The 17,359-nt window shown below is 49.0% G+C and overlaps 1 protein-coding gene across 2 annotated transcripts in view; it reads left to right on the top strand.

The window, feature by feature from the left end:
* Positions 1-4,472: 4,472 nt before the first annotated feature.
* Positions 4,473-17,359, top strand: part of RGS9 (regulator of G protein signaling 9) — a 29,862-nt gene continuing 16,975 nt past the window's right edge. The window contains exons 1-7 of one of the 2 annotated variants that reach the window (XM_030013612.2): positions 4,473-4,640; positions 11,144-11,240; positions 13,935-13,985; positions 14,156-14,262; positions 15,004-15,055; positions 16,120-16,178; positions 16,571-16,647. In XM_030013612.2, the coding sequence (XP_029869472.1) occupies positions 4,578-4,640; positions 11,144-11,240; positions 13,935-13,985; positions 14,156-14,262; positions 15,004-15,055; positions 16,120-16,178; positions 16,571-16,647 (506 nt within the window). In that variant the 5' untranslated portion in view covers positions 4,473-4,577. The remainder of the gene's footprint in view (positions 4,641-11,143; positions 11,241-13,934; positions 13,986-14,155; positions 14,263-15,003; positions 15,056-16,119; positions 16,179-16,570; positions 16,648-17,359) is intronic. The other variant, XM_030013611.1, reaches the window with a different exon arrangement.

The following is a 17,359-nucleotide window of genomic DNA, read 5'->3' as shown; positions in this document are numbered from 1 at the left end:
CCCTTGTCCCTCCTCTTTTTCCTCCTTTCACTTTGCTTTCCCCCACGAACTCACCTACTCGGTGACTTTGCTAAAGCCTCCCTTTGCTCTGGCCTTTCCCTCCAGCTGCCCGGCATAACCATCACGCTCCAGGCATCTGCTTCCTGCTGTCCCTCTCGCCGCAGGTCCCTGCCCCTCCTGCCTGCTGCCACCCCCCTCTCTGAAATTTGTCTCCTCATTCTCAAATACTGTCATTCCACATTTCCAGCTGCCCAAATCAACCAAGTCTTGGGTAGTCCCTGGCCTCCGCCCAGTGCTGCCCTACCTCCTCTACCCTTCGTGTTCCCAGTGGCTGCCAAGTCCTCCAAAACCTCCGAGGTACACCACTCCCAATCTCCTGGCACAAGGGCACGGCTTTCACCATGCTGCAGAGCGGGAAGGGCTGTTCCTGCACTGAGGATGACGGTGTTCCCTGGAGAGGACACTGAAGTGGGCTCAGCGTCATCCAGCTCAGCAGAGGAAGCCAAATAGCTCAGTCCTGGGTCAGGTGTTAACCCAGCTGCATCCTCTCGCCCCAGCAGCCAGGCTTCATTTCTAAGGCAGGGTGCATAAGGTCTTTCTCCGTTTTGCTTTTTTCCTTCCTCTTTGCCACTTCTTTCCTTAGCTTTCCTGTCCCTGGAAAGTCCAGGAGTGACGGGAAGCCAATGCTGCCCATTCGTGCTCACAGCTCTTCCCATGTGGCTGCTAAGGAAGCTTCTCATTTTGAAGTGCTCATGCCCTACCAGACAGGACAATGGACTCCGGAGATACTGCTTTAACTATTGCCTTCCTGGGAGACCTGAAATTAAGTCATGTCTCTCTCTATGCCACCGTTTGCGCTATTTTTTTTTGTTTTGTTTTGGTAAACTGCTTTCAAATCTTCCTGGAAGGAACCGTGTACTGAAATTCGGCCTCTGCTTTGCCACACTTGCAGTACCATTCTCATTGCTTCACTTACGTTACCCCTTCCTTCCCCTCAGGGCTGTCCCCAGTTTCCTTAGATAGAAAGGTAGTTTACTCACCACATGCCTTTTGTGTTGCATGATTCAACTTCTGATGTGTGAAGACGGGCCAACCACGTAGGAAATGTTATCTTTAAAAAAAGGGGGGATTCCCTCTGCAGTGCTTTCCACAAGAGAAACCGTTGAGAATTGTGAGCAGGTATGTTGAGAACGATCACGGCTTTATTGGGGGCTTCACAAGGAGAACAGAGGGACAAAATTTGACTCTCACCAGACCTTTCCCTGGCTGGGACACACTCCGTGGCCTCGGGTGCAGGCTGAGAGAGATCTGTGGGCTCTGGAGAGCATGCAGGCGTGCACTGTTGTGCTGTAATGCATTGACCACAAGTGTATTTTCACTATAGCGTCATGTACCTCCTGTGCGGGGTGTGAACATCCACGTAAACTTACGTAATATGCAGTTAGATAAATAGCACTGCATTTACTGTAGAAAGCAGGCACTGGGAGGTAAAGTGGACTCCCCAGGAAACCTCATCATTATTTGGGGTGCAAAAAGGCCAGGACTAACTTGTGGAACCAGAAATCAGCAGGGAGTCTGCACAGCTGCTGCTGGTGCTCTCTGCTGCTCTCCCCCACCATTCGAGTCCCTTGCTTTCTTGACCGACAAATTCACACATAAAATGGCCAGACTATGTCAGGGACTGTAGAATTGTTTGCTTTCCACAAGGGCGGGTTTTGTGATTAGAGGACCAGGAGCGTCTGCCCTTTACAAGCTTGTATAATCTGATTTAAATGCCTCGTGCTTCACGTGGCAGATCTGCTGTAGCACATTAACTGCTGGGGTAGTTCACCTGGGCAGCAGGTGAAATGCAGTTCATCTCTGATCTTGTGTTTGGTGTTTTGGGTCATTTACGGATGTTAACAAACCTGAATTTACACTGGACATCTTCTATAGCAAAGACACAAAGTAGCTTTGTAATGGAGAGAGAAATATCCATAGGCTTTATTTTAGCTTGTCAGAGAAGACTAGAAATAGAAAAAAATCCACACCTGATCTATGAGGGGATGTCTGTGGTGGATCAGCAGGATTTTAAATTACCAGGAGCTTTGGAGCTCAGCAAGGTTGAAGAGCTCACACCTCAGCTTAAGCTCTTCAGAGCTATTTCTCCGGGATCTCCTGCAAGGAAATTTTGTTCTTTCTGAATTCATTTGTAGACCCAGTTTTCAAATGCTTCTCATGAATAAAACACCTGTATTCCTCAGTGGAACTTTTCAAGTCAGTATGTTGGGATGAAATGACCATTTTTATTCCTCTATGTGGGGCACATGCAGTTGGTGGTGAATGATCCTTAGGCCCGTGGTTGCACCTCACCTAGAGCACTTCCAAGTCCCTCCACCACCCAGGAGGGGGAAGGAAAATAGCTGTTCAGAGGAACCACTTGTAGTTTATAACAAGTTTTCCCGGTTTGCCTACCAAGCCAAGAAACTGAGCTACATCTTTTTGTGTGCTATTTACCCTGATATTATGTCTAAAATAATTACTTATGTGTACAGAGATCCCATTCCCCTGCCAATATCTGTCTGCCTCAGAGACAGAATCACTTTCGTTAGCTAGCATCGCCAAAATGCCTGCATGCCTTCGCTGTCCTTTCCCTTGCTTCCTCTGACTCCACTCTGAATTCCCTCTCTCCTGCTGTTTGCCTCCAGGACCATCCATGCTGCTGGAGTTTGTGTCACCTTTGCCATTTCAGAGGGCCACCAGGGTCTGAGCTTGGTTTTGAAGAACCAAACAGCACCTCAACACTTGAATTATGAGACACTGCAAACGCGTGAAGAACTCTCCTCCTGCTCCTTTTGGCCATCAGCTGATGCCTTGAAGCATGAGGTATGATAACTTTGATACTAGCATGTGGAATGACAGAGGTTACTTGTAATTGTTTAGTCACCTAGCAGCATGGAGCAGAGAATGGTGGAAAAGCTTTCTGGGAAGTAAGGAGTGTCTGATCCAGCAGCTGCTGTGACTCATGGGGGGGATTTCACATGGGAATGACTGAGCAGACACAGGAGAAAGGCCTTCCAAAGCACTGGCTTGCACAGATACTGTAAAAGAGCAGAGATAAAACACTTCCATGAGGGCAGCAAAGCAACTGGGAAAGCAGCCTGTGCCTTCAGGGTATTACTATGAATGGAAAAAGCGCTCTGCTCCAAGTTCAGAGCCAACATGCTTTCCTCAAGCGTGCGAACCACAGATGGTAACGTCAGAACAGTCACAAACACCGTGGTGGGGAAGGCACTGTCCCAAGAAACAGCTATGCACATGTGTGGGAAGCATGGGGTGCTCCCTGTGTGACATGCACGTGGATGAGGTATAAAAGCGCCTGCATGACCCGTGCCCGTGTGTCCAAGGGACACATGGGAGCACGCTAGCAGCGTTGGGTGGGATCTGCTCACGGAGAGCGTGGTGCGAGCGCCTGCTCAGTATGTGTACTCATGGCACTCTGTGCACACCGAGGTGTGAGCACACACCCCCATGCATGCATGTTCTCCGTGCGGTGTGTGGGGAGATAGGCACACACCATGTGTAGGTGCACGACGTGCAAAAAGCAACGCGCCCGCACGGCTGGCAGGAATTCCTGGGAATGCCTCCTACAAGCCCTGGCACAACTAGATTCTGCCTGAATGAGGACCCGGCTGTGCTGGCAGGCCAAGCCCTGGGCAGCAGGAGGAAATTCCACCCTTTTCTGAACAAAACAGAAAAACAGAGCTCTTGGTTTCCAGCGCTGCCAGTCAGGTACTGTTCCCCCACCCGCTGGCATGAGGCAGTTCCATCGTGAGGAAGCACTCTGTAACCCCGTGGTCTTCCTCTGGTCACCATTAGTCACAATTTCCCCACACGGCAAAGCCACCGACCGCCCAAAAAACACCCGGCTGGCTCCTGCATCCACAGCTGAGCTGACCAAGGCTGGTGGCATTCAAGGAGCAGATTCCCGAAGCACTGCCTACCTCCTGCACACCCAAGTTGCAACAGCTTGGTCTTAGGCGCCCTCGTTTTACCCTGGCTCCACGGTAGGACCGCTTCGGGGAGGGATTTGCCCCTCTCCAGAGGAACGAGCGGTGCGTGGGGGCTTCGCCACCTCCTGCCTTCCACTCCCTAACGCCACCTGCTCTGCCCAAACCCCTTCCTTTCGTAAGGACCGTTTCCAGCGTGACTACCAAGCTCGCCTCGCACGGGCGGCTGCAGACACCCAGCACCTTCCAGAACCATGCCGGACCTCCATCAGCCCCCTCCCCTGCACCCGGCCATGGCCCCGCCTCCTTCCGCGCCTGCTCAGGCCCCGCCCCAGGCCCCGCCCCAGGCCCCGCCCCCGCCGCTGGCCGAGCGGGCTCCCGCTAGCGCCCCAAGGCGGCAGCGGCACCGCCCCACCCCTTCATGTAAATAAGCGTGGGGCGGCGGGTGCTGATTGGCTGCGACGCGCAGCACGGGCGCCGCCTTCGGCAGGGAGAGGAGGAGGGTGGCCGTAGCGAGGTGCGTTCGGCCGGGGTCGCCGCTCCGCCAGCCCGCTCCGCTCGCTGCACCGCGCTGCCCGGCCCGGCACCATGACCGTCACACGGCTCGACCAGGGGCAGCGCCACCGGCCGCGGATGGCCTTCCTGAAAAAGGTGAGGGCTGAGCAGCGCCGGGAGACAGCCGCACCGTTATGGGCATCAGCACCCGCCGCCACGTCGGGACCGCGTCCGGGCGGGGTGATGCGCTGCCCGGTGCTCCGGGCGGGGGGGACACCCGTGTTCATAGCATCCTGCCCGGCCAAGGCTCCCCGGGGCGCCGCTGGGTGTGTGGAGTCCGAGGGGTGACAGCCCCATCCGCGGGGATTTGGGGCCATGACCTGTTGCGGAGCCCTGTGGATCCCAGCTGGCTCCGGGGTTCCAGCTGGGGGGCTGAGGAGCAATGTGTGCTGAAGTCGTGGAGGAAATAAAGCAGTAATTTTGTTTATTTTTGTAGCTTAGCCTCAGCTGAATTATTCTCCTGACACATTTTCTCCCTCTCCCATCTTTTTTCCCAAAGACCTGCAAAACTGTGTCATTCCCAGGGGCAAACCCATCATCTGCGGTGCCAGGCCACTCAGTTGAGCTCTGGGCCACAGTTGGTCCAGCATGTGCGTTCCCAGTGCTTCCAGCTGATGTCCGCTTTCAGAGGATGTATCATGGCCAACTGTCTGTTCTCTGCTTCTTTCCACTTTTTCAGAAACAAGCGTATTTGTGACCAGAAACAGTTGAAAGAGTGGTAAGATGTACACCTACGCTTTTGGATGTGATGCGTAATTTTGTAAAGCATTTGATGTTTTTTTTTCTGTAGCATTCATTCAAAAGTGTAGCCAGCTTTAGTATAACTGGTATCTGCAGATTTTAAAAAGCAGAGTGTTAAGCTAGCTTTTCTCCCACCCACCTCTCCTGCCTGTGGCTTATCCTGTTGAGTGGAATTAACTGAATTTCCAGTGACAAGTACAGCCAGCCAGTTTGAGTTGTAGTTAGCTCTCCTGCAACGCCCGCAACGTAAGGAGGATTCTGGGGGGAAAATGGGGGAAATTTGGGGCTATTCAGTGCTAAGGTATGAGCCTAGCAATACAAATACTGTACTTTTTATGCTAGAGGAAGTAAAAAAGGTATTTTCTTTGGTGCTGTGCCTTCCAAGGTAGATTTGACTGGGGAACCCTGCCAAAGGAAATACTCTGGGCCAAATTCTGCACTGCGTAATACTCCGTGGAGTCGCGTGCGGGGGTGGAGAGGAGAAGCTGTGTGCTTTGAGAGAACAACCACCACCAATTGTGCTTTAGCTGCTCTGTAGGAGCATAGCAATCTTTGCAAAGTGCTCCGAGTTCCTCAGGTGGGAAGATCTGTTAAAATACAGTGAACTGCTGTTATGGAGCATGTGCCACTCCCACTGTGAGGAACAAGAGGGTTTGAGTAATTACAGCACTTTGCAAGTCTAAGACCTGTTAGCACTAGGAAAGGAAGCTCCCAGAAAAAGGCTTTGGCTCTCATCTCTGCTTTCATTCCTCCTCTATTTTTTCCAGACCTTGGGGAAGCTGTGTATGGAGCCTCAGCTGTTACATGGCAGTGTGGTCTGTATGTGGACGGCCGCATCCTCAGAGCTGCCCTGAAATACCGAGCACCTTTACTGGTTCCCTGTGGTGGGAGCTGAGGATGCTCAGCATGCATCCAGCAAGCACCTTGCAGGTGCACGAGGAGCTAAGATCCTAGAGAGAAGGTTTCTTAATTGCTTAAGTCTGTGCTCAAGCTTTGCCACCAGCTGGCACATAGGCTGTAACCGTGGGTTTGGTCTGGCTGCATGGAGGGATTCCTGCCGTGCTGTCAGGCTGCTGGCCCTGTTGTGCCTTTGCAGCTACGATGCATCTCTGTGCGCTGGTTCTCCAGCAGGCAGCCTGTGACCGCAGGAATCCTGCCATCGGACAGGGGGAGAGGAAAGGGGATTGCTTTGGGGGCAGTGGGCAGTGCCGTGTACTTGCTCTGAGGCTGCTCTGCATGACTCGGACTGGATGTAGAGCTTGGTCTTCATGGGTGAACCATGGGGGAATCGGAGAGCCCCCTCCAAGGCCCTGCAACACCTGCTAGTCCATGAAATACTCATGACTAATGCTTAGGTTGTTTTATTCTATTTTCTTTCCCTCCTAAACTGTCTTGATAGGAAGAATATTGGCACAAAAGTCTCTTGGGACAGGGAGGAAGCCTCTGAAATGTGTTTTGACTGTGTGCACTTGGCCAGAATCTGGGAGAACTTGAATCAGCTCAAGCTGTTGGTGCCTCTGCCTGCCCCAGCAGCCTGGATCTGGCCTCCGTTGGGCATCAGCTGGCAAAGCAGGAGGCAGCGCCGGGCAGGGTTGTACTCTCTCGCGGCTGCTGGGCTGTGTATTTTTCCTTGTTGTGCTACATAAGCTGCATCGTGACTCATGGCTCGTGGGTAGGGCTGATGGATGCTGCTTGCCGTTTTCCTCTGCCTCCTCCTTCCTCTGGTCCCCGATGGCTCCTCCTGAGGCAGTGCTGCAACCGGGGAGGGATTGGCCTGGGGTCTGCAGCATGGCTGGGGACTTCTCCAGCCTGGCTTCGATTCTCCAGCAGCTGCTGGCCCTCATCTGCCCTGGGCCTTGCTCGAGGTGTGTGAGCATCTGAATTGTGTTTTTGCTGAAAGGAGCTATCCATCGGACTCCTGCTCTCTGTTTAAGTGAGGTCCTGGTCATGGCCAAAGCTGAGACTTAGGCCAAGCTCAGCCTCATCCCATCCTCCCTTTCCCTATCCCAGGCAGGGAGATGCCGGTGCTACACATTTCTGTGGAGCATCGCGCCGAGCGCGACATGCTCCGAGCAGCCCTGGTGAGAGGTGGTGTGCTCAGCCAGGTGGGACTGTGCTTCGGTTTGGTTTTGTTGCCATGTGGGTTTAAGTAGGAGGCTTGGCCGGAGTGATGGCAGCACAGTGAGGGAAGAGGGAGCATGTGGAAAGAGCCAGCTATAGCCCTGCCATCCCCATTCACAGATTTGCTTCCTTTGGGCGTGGGATTGCTGTGCACTGAGTGGGAACAGGCCTCCTGCTCTCAGCTTTAATTAAGAAAAAGCAGGAAGTTTTAGGTGGTCAGCAACTGATTTTTTTTTTTTTTTTCATTTCTTCTTTTTTCCGATCATCCATGAATGTGCAAAACAGGATTGTTAGTTGTAGACCTAGAAAATAACTGAATTAGCCTTCTGAGGCCAGAGCTGTGATGAAGGACTGTATTGGTACCTTGGAGATCAGAGCAGGGATGGATGATCTTTGCAAACAGTACCAGGCAGTGAGGGGGGCTAGAACTGGGCAAATACTCATGATGGAAAGAGCAGCAGATGTTTAATTATAGCACCAGGAGTGGGCATTCAGCTGTGAGCTGGAGCCTGCTGGGAAAATTTTTCTTTCTTACATCTGAAGCAAAGATGCCTCTGTCTGGGTTGATGCTGAGAGGGGCTGAACTCCTCCCCTTGGAAGTGTTTTGCTGTTGCATGTCAGAGTCTCAGCACCTGGAGCCTGATGCTTCTGCGGTGCAGATACCCTGACCCGGGGGTGCTGGCAGGTGCCCAAAGGGTAAAACTCAGAGAAACAAAGGTGAGAAACACACCTGGGGTAACTTGCCCAAGCAATCCATCAGTGGTCATCTGCCCCCACTGCTCCTTCGTGTGGGAAAGCATCCGTGCTGGATCCATCCTCCTTCTCCAGAGCCCTGGGCAACTCATCAATTGCTGATCACTTGCAGAGAGGATCCTCACCCTCCCTGGGGCTTCCCATGTGCTCTTGAAATGAAGTGATGCTTTTTCTTATCATTTATGAACTTGAATTTTTCTTTGCACTCAGTGAGTCCGGTGACTTCTTGCAATCAGATGGGGGCAGACGGTTTTCCTGTTGTCTCCTCTGTGGCTTTCAGGGGGAGGTCACCTCTGTGCAGAGTTTCCAGGTGATCTGAAGGGAGACCTCAGTGGGGCTTGTGCCTCATGGTGGCTCTGTGCTTGAGGTGAGCTCATCCCAGAGCCTGGCTCCTTTAGCAGTCCTCCTGCTGATATTTACCTCTGCATGCATCTCCACCCATCAACCAGCATCAGGAAGTGGCTTCTGGCTCTACAAAATTCAAACCAGAGAGCACTTCCCTGGCTGAAAGCATGACAAAATGTGCTAGAGCCCTTAGCAAAGCAAGCAAATGTTCCCACTGTATTTTAACCAGTCCTCCTGGCCTCTTGCCGGCAGGCTGGTGCTGATAGCAACTCCTGATTGCCAGCAACCCATAATCAGCAGTGTTCCCTTAGGAGAAGAGGAAGAGACAGGCTGAGTTTTGATCAGCAAACTGCATGGTTTGCAGCCAGAGCAGCAGGCACCCCCCCCAACAGCAGCTCCCTGGCTCATCTCGCTTGTTTCTTTTTAATATATATTATTTCTGCAGTGACGAGAGGGAGCACGGCAGGGTATGAACACGACAAGAGTCTGGAGCTCTTTGCTGGTTGAAGAAAGGGAACATGCTGTGCTGGGAGGCAGTGGGTTTCTGAGCCAATTCCTCCCTCTCATCTGGTAAAAACCCATCTTGAGCCCACCGGGGAGCAAATGGCAGCCCCACACTGGGGCAGGGTGTGCTGTACTGCTTGCAGGGAACAAGTCCTGCTCGAGCTTGGTGGGACCTGCCCGGTGATCACGGCACTGTGGTACGGTGGTGATGAGCAGCGCTATGTTTACCCCCAGTATCCCTGTGTGCTGAAGAAGTGCTGTCTGCAGAGCAGACATGCAGTTACAGAGAGAGTAAGTGACTTCCCCAAGATACCAGTGTTTGCTTAGAGGGAACTGAATCTGAGTTTCCTAAATTAGTGCCCTGCCTGCTGGATCATCCTGCCTTGCCTCGTCTCACACAGCTACACTGGCATCTCTCCGTGCCCAACCTTGAACCTGCTGAGGCCAAAACTGGGGGTTCAGTTAAAAGGTCTAAAAAAGTCTTCATATTCCATCGCTTTGGGTCTGGTTTTGGTATTTAAAAAAAAAAATTATGTAAGTATTTATACAAATATTTGTGTGAAATTTTACCAGTGTTCTCTCTTTTAGTATTAATTTGACACTGCCTTTAAAAACAGTTGAAAATCCATTTTTACTGTCAAGCTCAGAGTGCATCCTGTCACTACAGGCTTAAATCCTCACTGAACTTGGCAAGACTTAGACCAAAGTCACTGTGGTGCCTGTGAAGACAATACCCTTCATTATGCGTGAGTGTCATCAAGTCACACTCGTTAAATCCTCTAATCCTAGCTAAAAAGCTACAGCCTCACCCTAAATGAATGTGCAGAGAGACCAAATTGGTCCTGTTGGACCAGTTTTGATTTAATATCTCTGGAAGCAGAAGACAAAAAGAAGAACATCTTCCACAAAGCCAATGCTCTCACAGCACACAGATAATCTAAAATGAGGAGATGAGGAGTGTGCCCCAACTCCACCCGCCTAAGCAGAGGATCCAAAGTGCAAGCAGGAGGCTCTTGTGCTTTTGGGATGGTGCTAGTAGGAAGTCAAATATAAGAGGAGGAAAATACCTTTGCAAGTCTTCATCTTTAAAAAAAAAAAAAAAAAAAAAAAAAGATAATTGGGAACCAGAAGTAAAAGAAGTCTGGCCCTGAGGGTGAGACTCATCCTCCATAAGGTGATCTGTTAAAAACGAGTCATCAGCATCTCTCAGGAATCAAAGGCGGGAGATGCTGCCGGATAGGAGGGTGAGTTGCTCTGGGTGGTGTGTCTCTGCCCTGTCCCTGGGGTGACTGAGCTTTGCTGCCCACAGACGGGGCTGAGACCCCAGCTGGGTGGGTGCAGCAGTCCACAGGAACGGCTGGAGAGTCCCTTGTACACCTCCATCCTACAAGCTGGGCTCTTCCAGCATTTGCAGTCTGCTTTCCCACATGTAAATTCTGTTCCCTGCTGTAATCGGTCGTTGGGCAGCTTTTCAAAGCCTTGGCTCAGGTGGTGGCTGTGCTTTCTCAAAGGATGGACCGTTCTCATCTCCCCCAGGTTTGAACTTCATGCTCAGCCCTGGAGCAAACTGGTGTGCTTTTCCTGTTGCTCTCCTAAAGTCCTGTCTGGTTATTATCTGCAGACCAGAAACACAACCTTTGCTGTTTGGTCTCCAGGCAAAATATTGCTTATTTTCTTGGTGCGTGGTGCAATGCCTACAAGTTTGTGCACAGCTGGTGTATTTGTGCAATAGAAACACAGTTTTTATTTCCTCCCCTTTTTTCTTTCTTATTGCCCAATGAGCCAGAGAAAAGCATTTATGGGTAGCAGAGATTTTTTTTTTTTTTTTAATTATTTTTTTTTTTTAAGTTCAGCTCTCATGGAGTAGTTATGTCCTGTCCCTTGTCTGCTAACCCTGGCTGTGCATGTGTCTTCTGTAGGAGGGAGTGACACTGTGAGTCAGTGTGAGAGCTGACGTGGTTTGGAGGTGGCACCTCTAATGGCAAGCAGAGGTTCGGACAGGGCTGTGACCATTGCATCCATTCCTGTGGCACACCACTGCACACATCTCTGGGATGCTGCCCAGAGCTGTGGTGGTCCTGGGGCTCCCTCCTGTCCATTCCTGTAATACATCCCATCCCCGCCATGCTTTGCAGATCGAAGCGCTTATGATGGAGATGCAGAATCCAGACACGGGCATCAAGACGCAGACACAGAAGGTGATGATCACAAACATCCCACATGCTGTGGCAGGTAAGAGCTTCACCGGAGAAAGGGACTGGGCGAAAGAAGTTCATCAAAGAAAAGGTGTGTGTGGACCCTATGGCCACCCTAGGGTTACCACTGCCTGGCTGCATATTGGAGCCTGTGTTCCCAATAAATATTTGCTGTACATCCTTTGAGACGTACCTGCTTCCTTTATCTCATTCTCACTCGTGTCTCATTTCAGTCCTCGCTCTTTGAATAAGAGACACAAAGATTGATAATCACGCGCTTGTAGCTCTCGTGAGTTTAACTCAAGTGACTTTGCTTTCTCTTAGTATAGAGGTGAGTAGGTGCTTCAGCCTCCAGACCTGTCATATTCCCAGTGAGGCTGGATCACAAATAAAGGTAAATATTAAAATCCGATTAAAATAGGCAGCCTGGAGTCAGATTGAAAGATGGTACTTCAGAAATGAGCAATAAACAATTAGTGTCCCTTTTGATGTTTTCTGCTAATAACAATTTTTCTTCAGTATGCAGGAAAAGAACAAAATATTCAACCCACTTCTCTGCCACTAAATGACAGCTTTTCCTCCTTCAAGTGGGCTGAAGAACAAACACATGGGGAGCCGTGCTGTGCTGTGTCACGTATGACATTAGAGACAGCTCTTATTGCAGTCTCCTTTGTGCCTGCCTGCTAAGTCCTTTCACAGGGCCCTGTCAGTACCTCTGCTTCCCTGTTCTCCAAGCCTCCACAAAAGCTCTTGTGAGGGATCCTTCACTATAAATATTCACACATACTGTACCGAAGTTTCCTCCTCCTGCTTTGGTCTTTCTGCAGCACTTTGAAATTCAGAACAAAAACTCCCACTGAAACCAGTGAGCTTGCTCCAGGCAACTTGGGAGACAACTTAGCCAAATAGATTAAGTTTTCCCCACTGTATTTGCAAAGCCTGGTAGGCCCTGTGTGTCGTTTGCCCCAATTTTTTTTTTTTTTTTAAATGAGGAAGCAGAGGCACTGAGATGAAGTCGCTTGCCTATGGGTACAGTCAGTCAGTGAAAGGGTAGGGAGAACTTGGACAACATCTGAAGCTTGTTCTCAGCAGCACTCTCTGTGCATTGCAGTACAAACCATATCCTGGCTTACATAGCTATTATGCAGCTGAATTTGGTGGAGTGCTTTCCATTTGCAAAGGAGATGGCCTTGCTTCCCCTAGCTGTTAGTGAACAGTTAAAGCAGCACCGCAGAAAAGATTCCCCTGTACTGAAGATGATGTGCCACCTAGATTAAGTGCAGGGGGAACAAGTACTTCTCTTGATGTCTGACCAATGTAAAATACCACTTCCTAAAAGTCCATGGCTAAATGATGTAGAGGGAAGATGTCAGTTGATGCTCATCCTCTTTGCGTGCTGTCTACTTTATTCTGGTTCCTTAACCAGAATAGCTACAAGTTCCCTCTTGCATAAGTCATAAATTGTAGTCAACTTCTGATAGGCAAGTGAGTTCCAGTCTCCTTGCGTGATGGTCGTCACTCTCTAAACTATGATATTTTTAGAGCTGCACAAGTTGCATTTATACTGATTGGCTTCTGGGTGTTGTAAAAGAGACTGACTCATGTTTAGTGAAGGAATGGTGAAGGCATTAGAGCGGTGGACACAGATCCACTGAAGAGAGCTTGGCTCTTCACGTGCAGGAAATGAACTAGTTAAATTCAGTGTCAGTAAAATGGCTCACAACAGAAAAGGCAAATAAACCTCCATCTTAAAAGTGCACCTTTGGGGGAAAATGCTTACAGAGAGAGCTGTCTAGAAATGAGTGATGAGATAATCCTTTAATTTCATCTATTTCAGGAAGCAGGCAGTAGGATAAGAGCTCTGAGCCCCTATTAGAAAGTTAAGTCATCACTGCAATGTCAAGAAAGGTCAACACCTCAATCTGCAATCCCGGGGGACATTTGGAGGAAAAGACCAATAATTGATCAGGGAATGAGTGCATTTTTGCCCTGTTTAAATGGAAGAAGGTTCATGAAATTTTCCCCCCAGAACATAAACTGCTGGAGGTATATGCTGACTATGGGTGTGACTGGTCACACTCCAACAAAAGAACTGGGAGAGATGAAGTGTTTGTGAATGCAGAAATCTTGTTTCCCTTTGATAAGTCCTGTTGCCACTACAGCTTGGATCTGAGAGTCAGGCATTCCTTTTGCACTGAAAGTTGTATTTCTTAAAGGACTCGAGAGGACCAGTCACTGGTCTCTTACTAAAACTGAGAGAGGACCGTACTCTGTGAATCTGGAGATACTTTGCAGTGAATCTTTCAAGACGAGATGGTGCAAAACAAGGGGCACTTCACCTTCCCTGGGTGTGGAAGCTGTTGCATTGCTGAAGTCCTTTCTAAGCCAATGATGAGAACTTTCGGTGTTGCTCAGACCACGTGTGCTTCTGCACACTCACGCTGTCCCATCCTGAGGTCACTGCCTGCCTCGGGCTCCCTCTGCCAGGGACTGATGCCTGCTTGGTCAGGAGAAAGCCTGAACGACAGCATGGCCAGTGAGAGACCAGCAGTGCATTTTATCTCCGCTTCTCTTACGTGGTGCATTTGAAAGCATGTCTGCAAGAAGGGGTCTGTGCACTTGGTGGGATCCAGAGCACAGTGAGGGGTGAGGACTGGAGAGGTCTCATTTTCGCCCATGGATTTTGGCACACTCCTGATTTCAAGCACCTGACATTTTCTTTGCTTTACAGGTAACGATATATTGCAGTGGATTCTCCAACGCTTGCAGATCACTGAGGAAGGTAGGTAGAAATGTAAAAATTGAGGCTTTTTCAGCTTTGAGTTGTAAAATTTTATGGTCTCTATAGACAAAGCCTTTTAGATGAATTCTTCTCTCCTGAGTAGCAGCTCACTTTTAAATTCCAGTTCAGTGTTTCTGTGCAATCAAAATGTCTGCCTTCTCCATTTTCAGAGGCACTACACCTGGGAGACTTGTTTGTCAAATATGGATACATCTACCCTCTTCAGGAGCCAAAGAATCTCACTCTTAGGACAGATGGCAGCCTGTACAGGTTTCAAGTGAGTTGCATCTTCTCTAAAGCCACTGAGAAGGAGTTCAGCACTAGTTTTAAAAACAGGCAGCTGGGACAGTTCCCCATGAGCTGTAGCCGTGAGGCCATGCTGTGTAGCCGTGCTAGTCCTTCAGTGTGCAGGAGGGAGGAAGGGATCCACAGAGAAGACTCAGGCCAGTTCCCCCAGTTCTTTGTTTACAGGGAAACTGTGATACTTCCTTCAACTAAATTAGCATACTTGTTCAACTTCAAAATAGCTGTGCTTTCTTCCAAATGTGTGTTCCCTTCCAGGTCTTAAAGTAGCAAATGGAATCGCTGGTTGAAAGTAGAATGATCTCGGGAGACTGAATAATGAATATACAAAAAGCACAATAATAACGGGATGTTATCAAGGTTCATGGTTGAACTGTTTCCACTACGATGGGAAATTAGGGTACCCTCATTGGTACTTTGAATGAGGAGTCTGGTTCCCACGTGGTACCATATCAGGCTCCAGCATCAGTCTGAACGTTCAGGCAGCAGTGAGAGGTTGGACATATTAACCGATTCCGGAGCAGGAGTGGGTTTGATATTGGTGGTCTGCTGACCTTGATTCTTCTGATGTAGCTGGCCTGCACCACCATGCGAGCTGATGCTCTGAGTATAGCAGAGGAGAACTTTCCTCTCCCTCCAGTGGGGGTGGTGCTGCATGCCTCTTGGCATGAGGTCAAGGCTACTGCGCACTAATGAAAGGCTTGTTTTTCTGCAGACCCCCTATTTCTGGCCGGCGCAGAGCTGGCCTGCTGATGACACAGACTATGGTAAGTGATAGCATTGTACATGTTTAGGAGGCGTAGTGCAAGCCCACGTGTTTGTGCACGCAATCCTGCACCGTGTTTGCTGTTCATCTTTTTCTGCTGTGTGTCCACATGCGATGACCAGCCCTTGCATTTTCTTCCATGCTATTTTGTGAATAATTCTCAGTAATGCTGAATTGAGGGAATGCTCTGGATGTGACCACCTTGTGGTGGCCTTCATGAGAGAAAGTGCTTAAGCTTCTCTTACGTTCCACCAAGATCCATCAGACTGGAACACATCTAAAATACTCTGCTGGGTAGGGAAGACTTTGAAAACAAGGTTAGATTTCCCTGAGTAGTTAAGTGTATTCCTGGATCTGAGCCCAGGACTGTCTTCCCATAGATTTGGATCAAGCCCTGCACTGAGAGATGGTTCTTTCTTTATATAATGCACAGTGGCTTCCAATATCTCCTGACGGCTCTTTCCATATCAATCATTTGTTGCCTTTATAATGCTTTTTATTATAGGGCTCATCATGAAACTTGGGCTGATCAGCTTGGTTTGCTCCTGTGGGCTGTGCAGTTCGCAGACTGATTTGTTTATACCAAGATTGTCTTCTGTGGCTTTTATCTACATTATGCTGTAGATCTTCTGGGGAAATAAAAAAGCCCATTTTAGATTGGAATGTTTTTAATAGAACTTGGAGGAAAACACTGACCTCTGTTTAGAAAACTTGTAGGTCAAATTCTGAAGAAACTCAACATCTTAAAGATTTGGTCCAGTATCCTTTCACCTGTGAAACCCTGGCTGAGTTCCTAAAGGAGGAGTGACTGCTGGTAGAAGGCACGCACCGCCTGTTCTGTGTGGCTGCTCCCAGCCTGGGCACTGGCTCACGAAGTATCAGCGACAAAGTGAAAGCACCAAATTCATTTTTCTTCAGTGAGCTTTTGTGAGCTTGGAGCTCATGCCTGGGAAGATATTGTAACAGACAAAGATTTCTGTGTTTGTCATCTGGGTAAATTTTTAATTATTCTTGGATTTGTTGGTCTAAGTATAACTGACTGCTTATTTACTTCTCCCTCCACAGCAATTTACCTAGCAAAGAAGAACATTAAGAGGAAAGGGATTTTAGAAGAATACGAAAAGGTAAGGAGATGCTGTTCTTGTTCCATTGCAAGCCCCTTGTTTGCTATAGCTTTAGCCCTCTGTTGCTAATGAATGGAGCATGGCAAAGTCACCTCTTCAATTCCATGAGGTGTTACTCCAGCAGTGTCAAAAGCCAAAATTTTAGAACTGAAAAAATGGCCAGTACAGGAAAATACTCTGAAGTCAATGATAATTTTAGCAGGGATAATTGCTCTCCTTGCAGTGGTATTTTTGAACTGTTGCAATTCATGTAATTACGTTCAGAACAATCCAGATTTCTTGGCTTGGTTGCCAGCCTGGCCTAGTTGAGCTATGGAGAGTCAAGAAAACCCTAGCATGGGAGTGCCTTGTCCAGAATTTTCACACTAACTGCTTTTTTATTTTTATTCCAGGAACATTACAACATGCTCAATCAAAAAATAAACTACAAGTGGGATTTTGTTATTATGCAGGCCAAGGAGCAGTATAAGTGAGTTGACTTGCGTTCCCTTATTTGCATCATCGGGGAGGGTATGAGGAGGCAGGGCTTCACTGTCTTGGTACACAGTTAAATTGCGGTTTGAAAACATAAACTGCAGCTTTAAAATAACTTGCAAGTGCCCCTCAAGATTGTGAAACAAACCTGCCTTTCATATCAGCTTGGGGCTCCTCCGTTTAACAAGTAAACTTTGTTCACTTTGCACTTTGTGAATGAAGGATTTCAGTTGTTTTCAAATGACTGGATGCCCACTTGCAAAGCCTCACCCTTGCCTGCTGCACCTGTGTTTCTCTCCGCGCCTGGCACTTGTCTGCCAAAGATGTGGAATTGGCGTGGTTTGTGAGAACACAGGTGGGGGTGGGTGCCTTTCCCCCCAATACATCCACATGCCTATCTGCAAATGGTTTTTGCACATGCGTAAGTGTGCAAGGGGAGGTTTAGATTTTGCACCTGATGTGACTCCCTGAAGAAGCCAGGGTCTGATGCTGCAGCTTGCAAGCCCTCATTAGAGACAGCTTCTTTTATCTCAGAGTTGTCCATGAGCATTTGTGGATCAGGCTACTGAATTTAGGACCTGTTATTAGTCTGGTTCAATTATTGCTTGCACATGTCTCACAGCTGAACTGAATGGCCTGAATCAAGAAGCAGTAAATGTTCCCAGCAGGGACTTCTGGAGAAAACTCTGAAGTGCATACTTAGGCAC

Source organism: Aquila chrysaetos, chromosome 5 (genome assembly GCF_900496995.4).
Source record: "Aquila chrysaetos chrysaetos chromosome 5, bAquChr1.4, whole genome shotgun sequence".
NCBI lineage: Eukaryota > Metazoa > Chordata > Aves > Accipitriformes > Accipitridae > Aquila > Aquila chrysaetos.
Note: the sequence above shows the minus strand (reverse complement) of the source record. Positions and strands in the feature narration are given on the sequence as shown.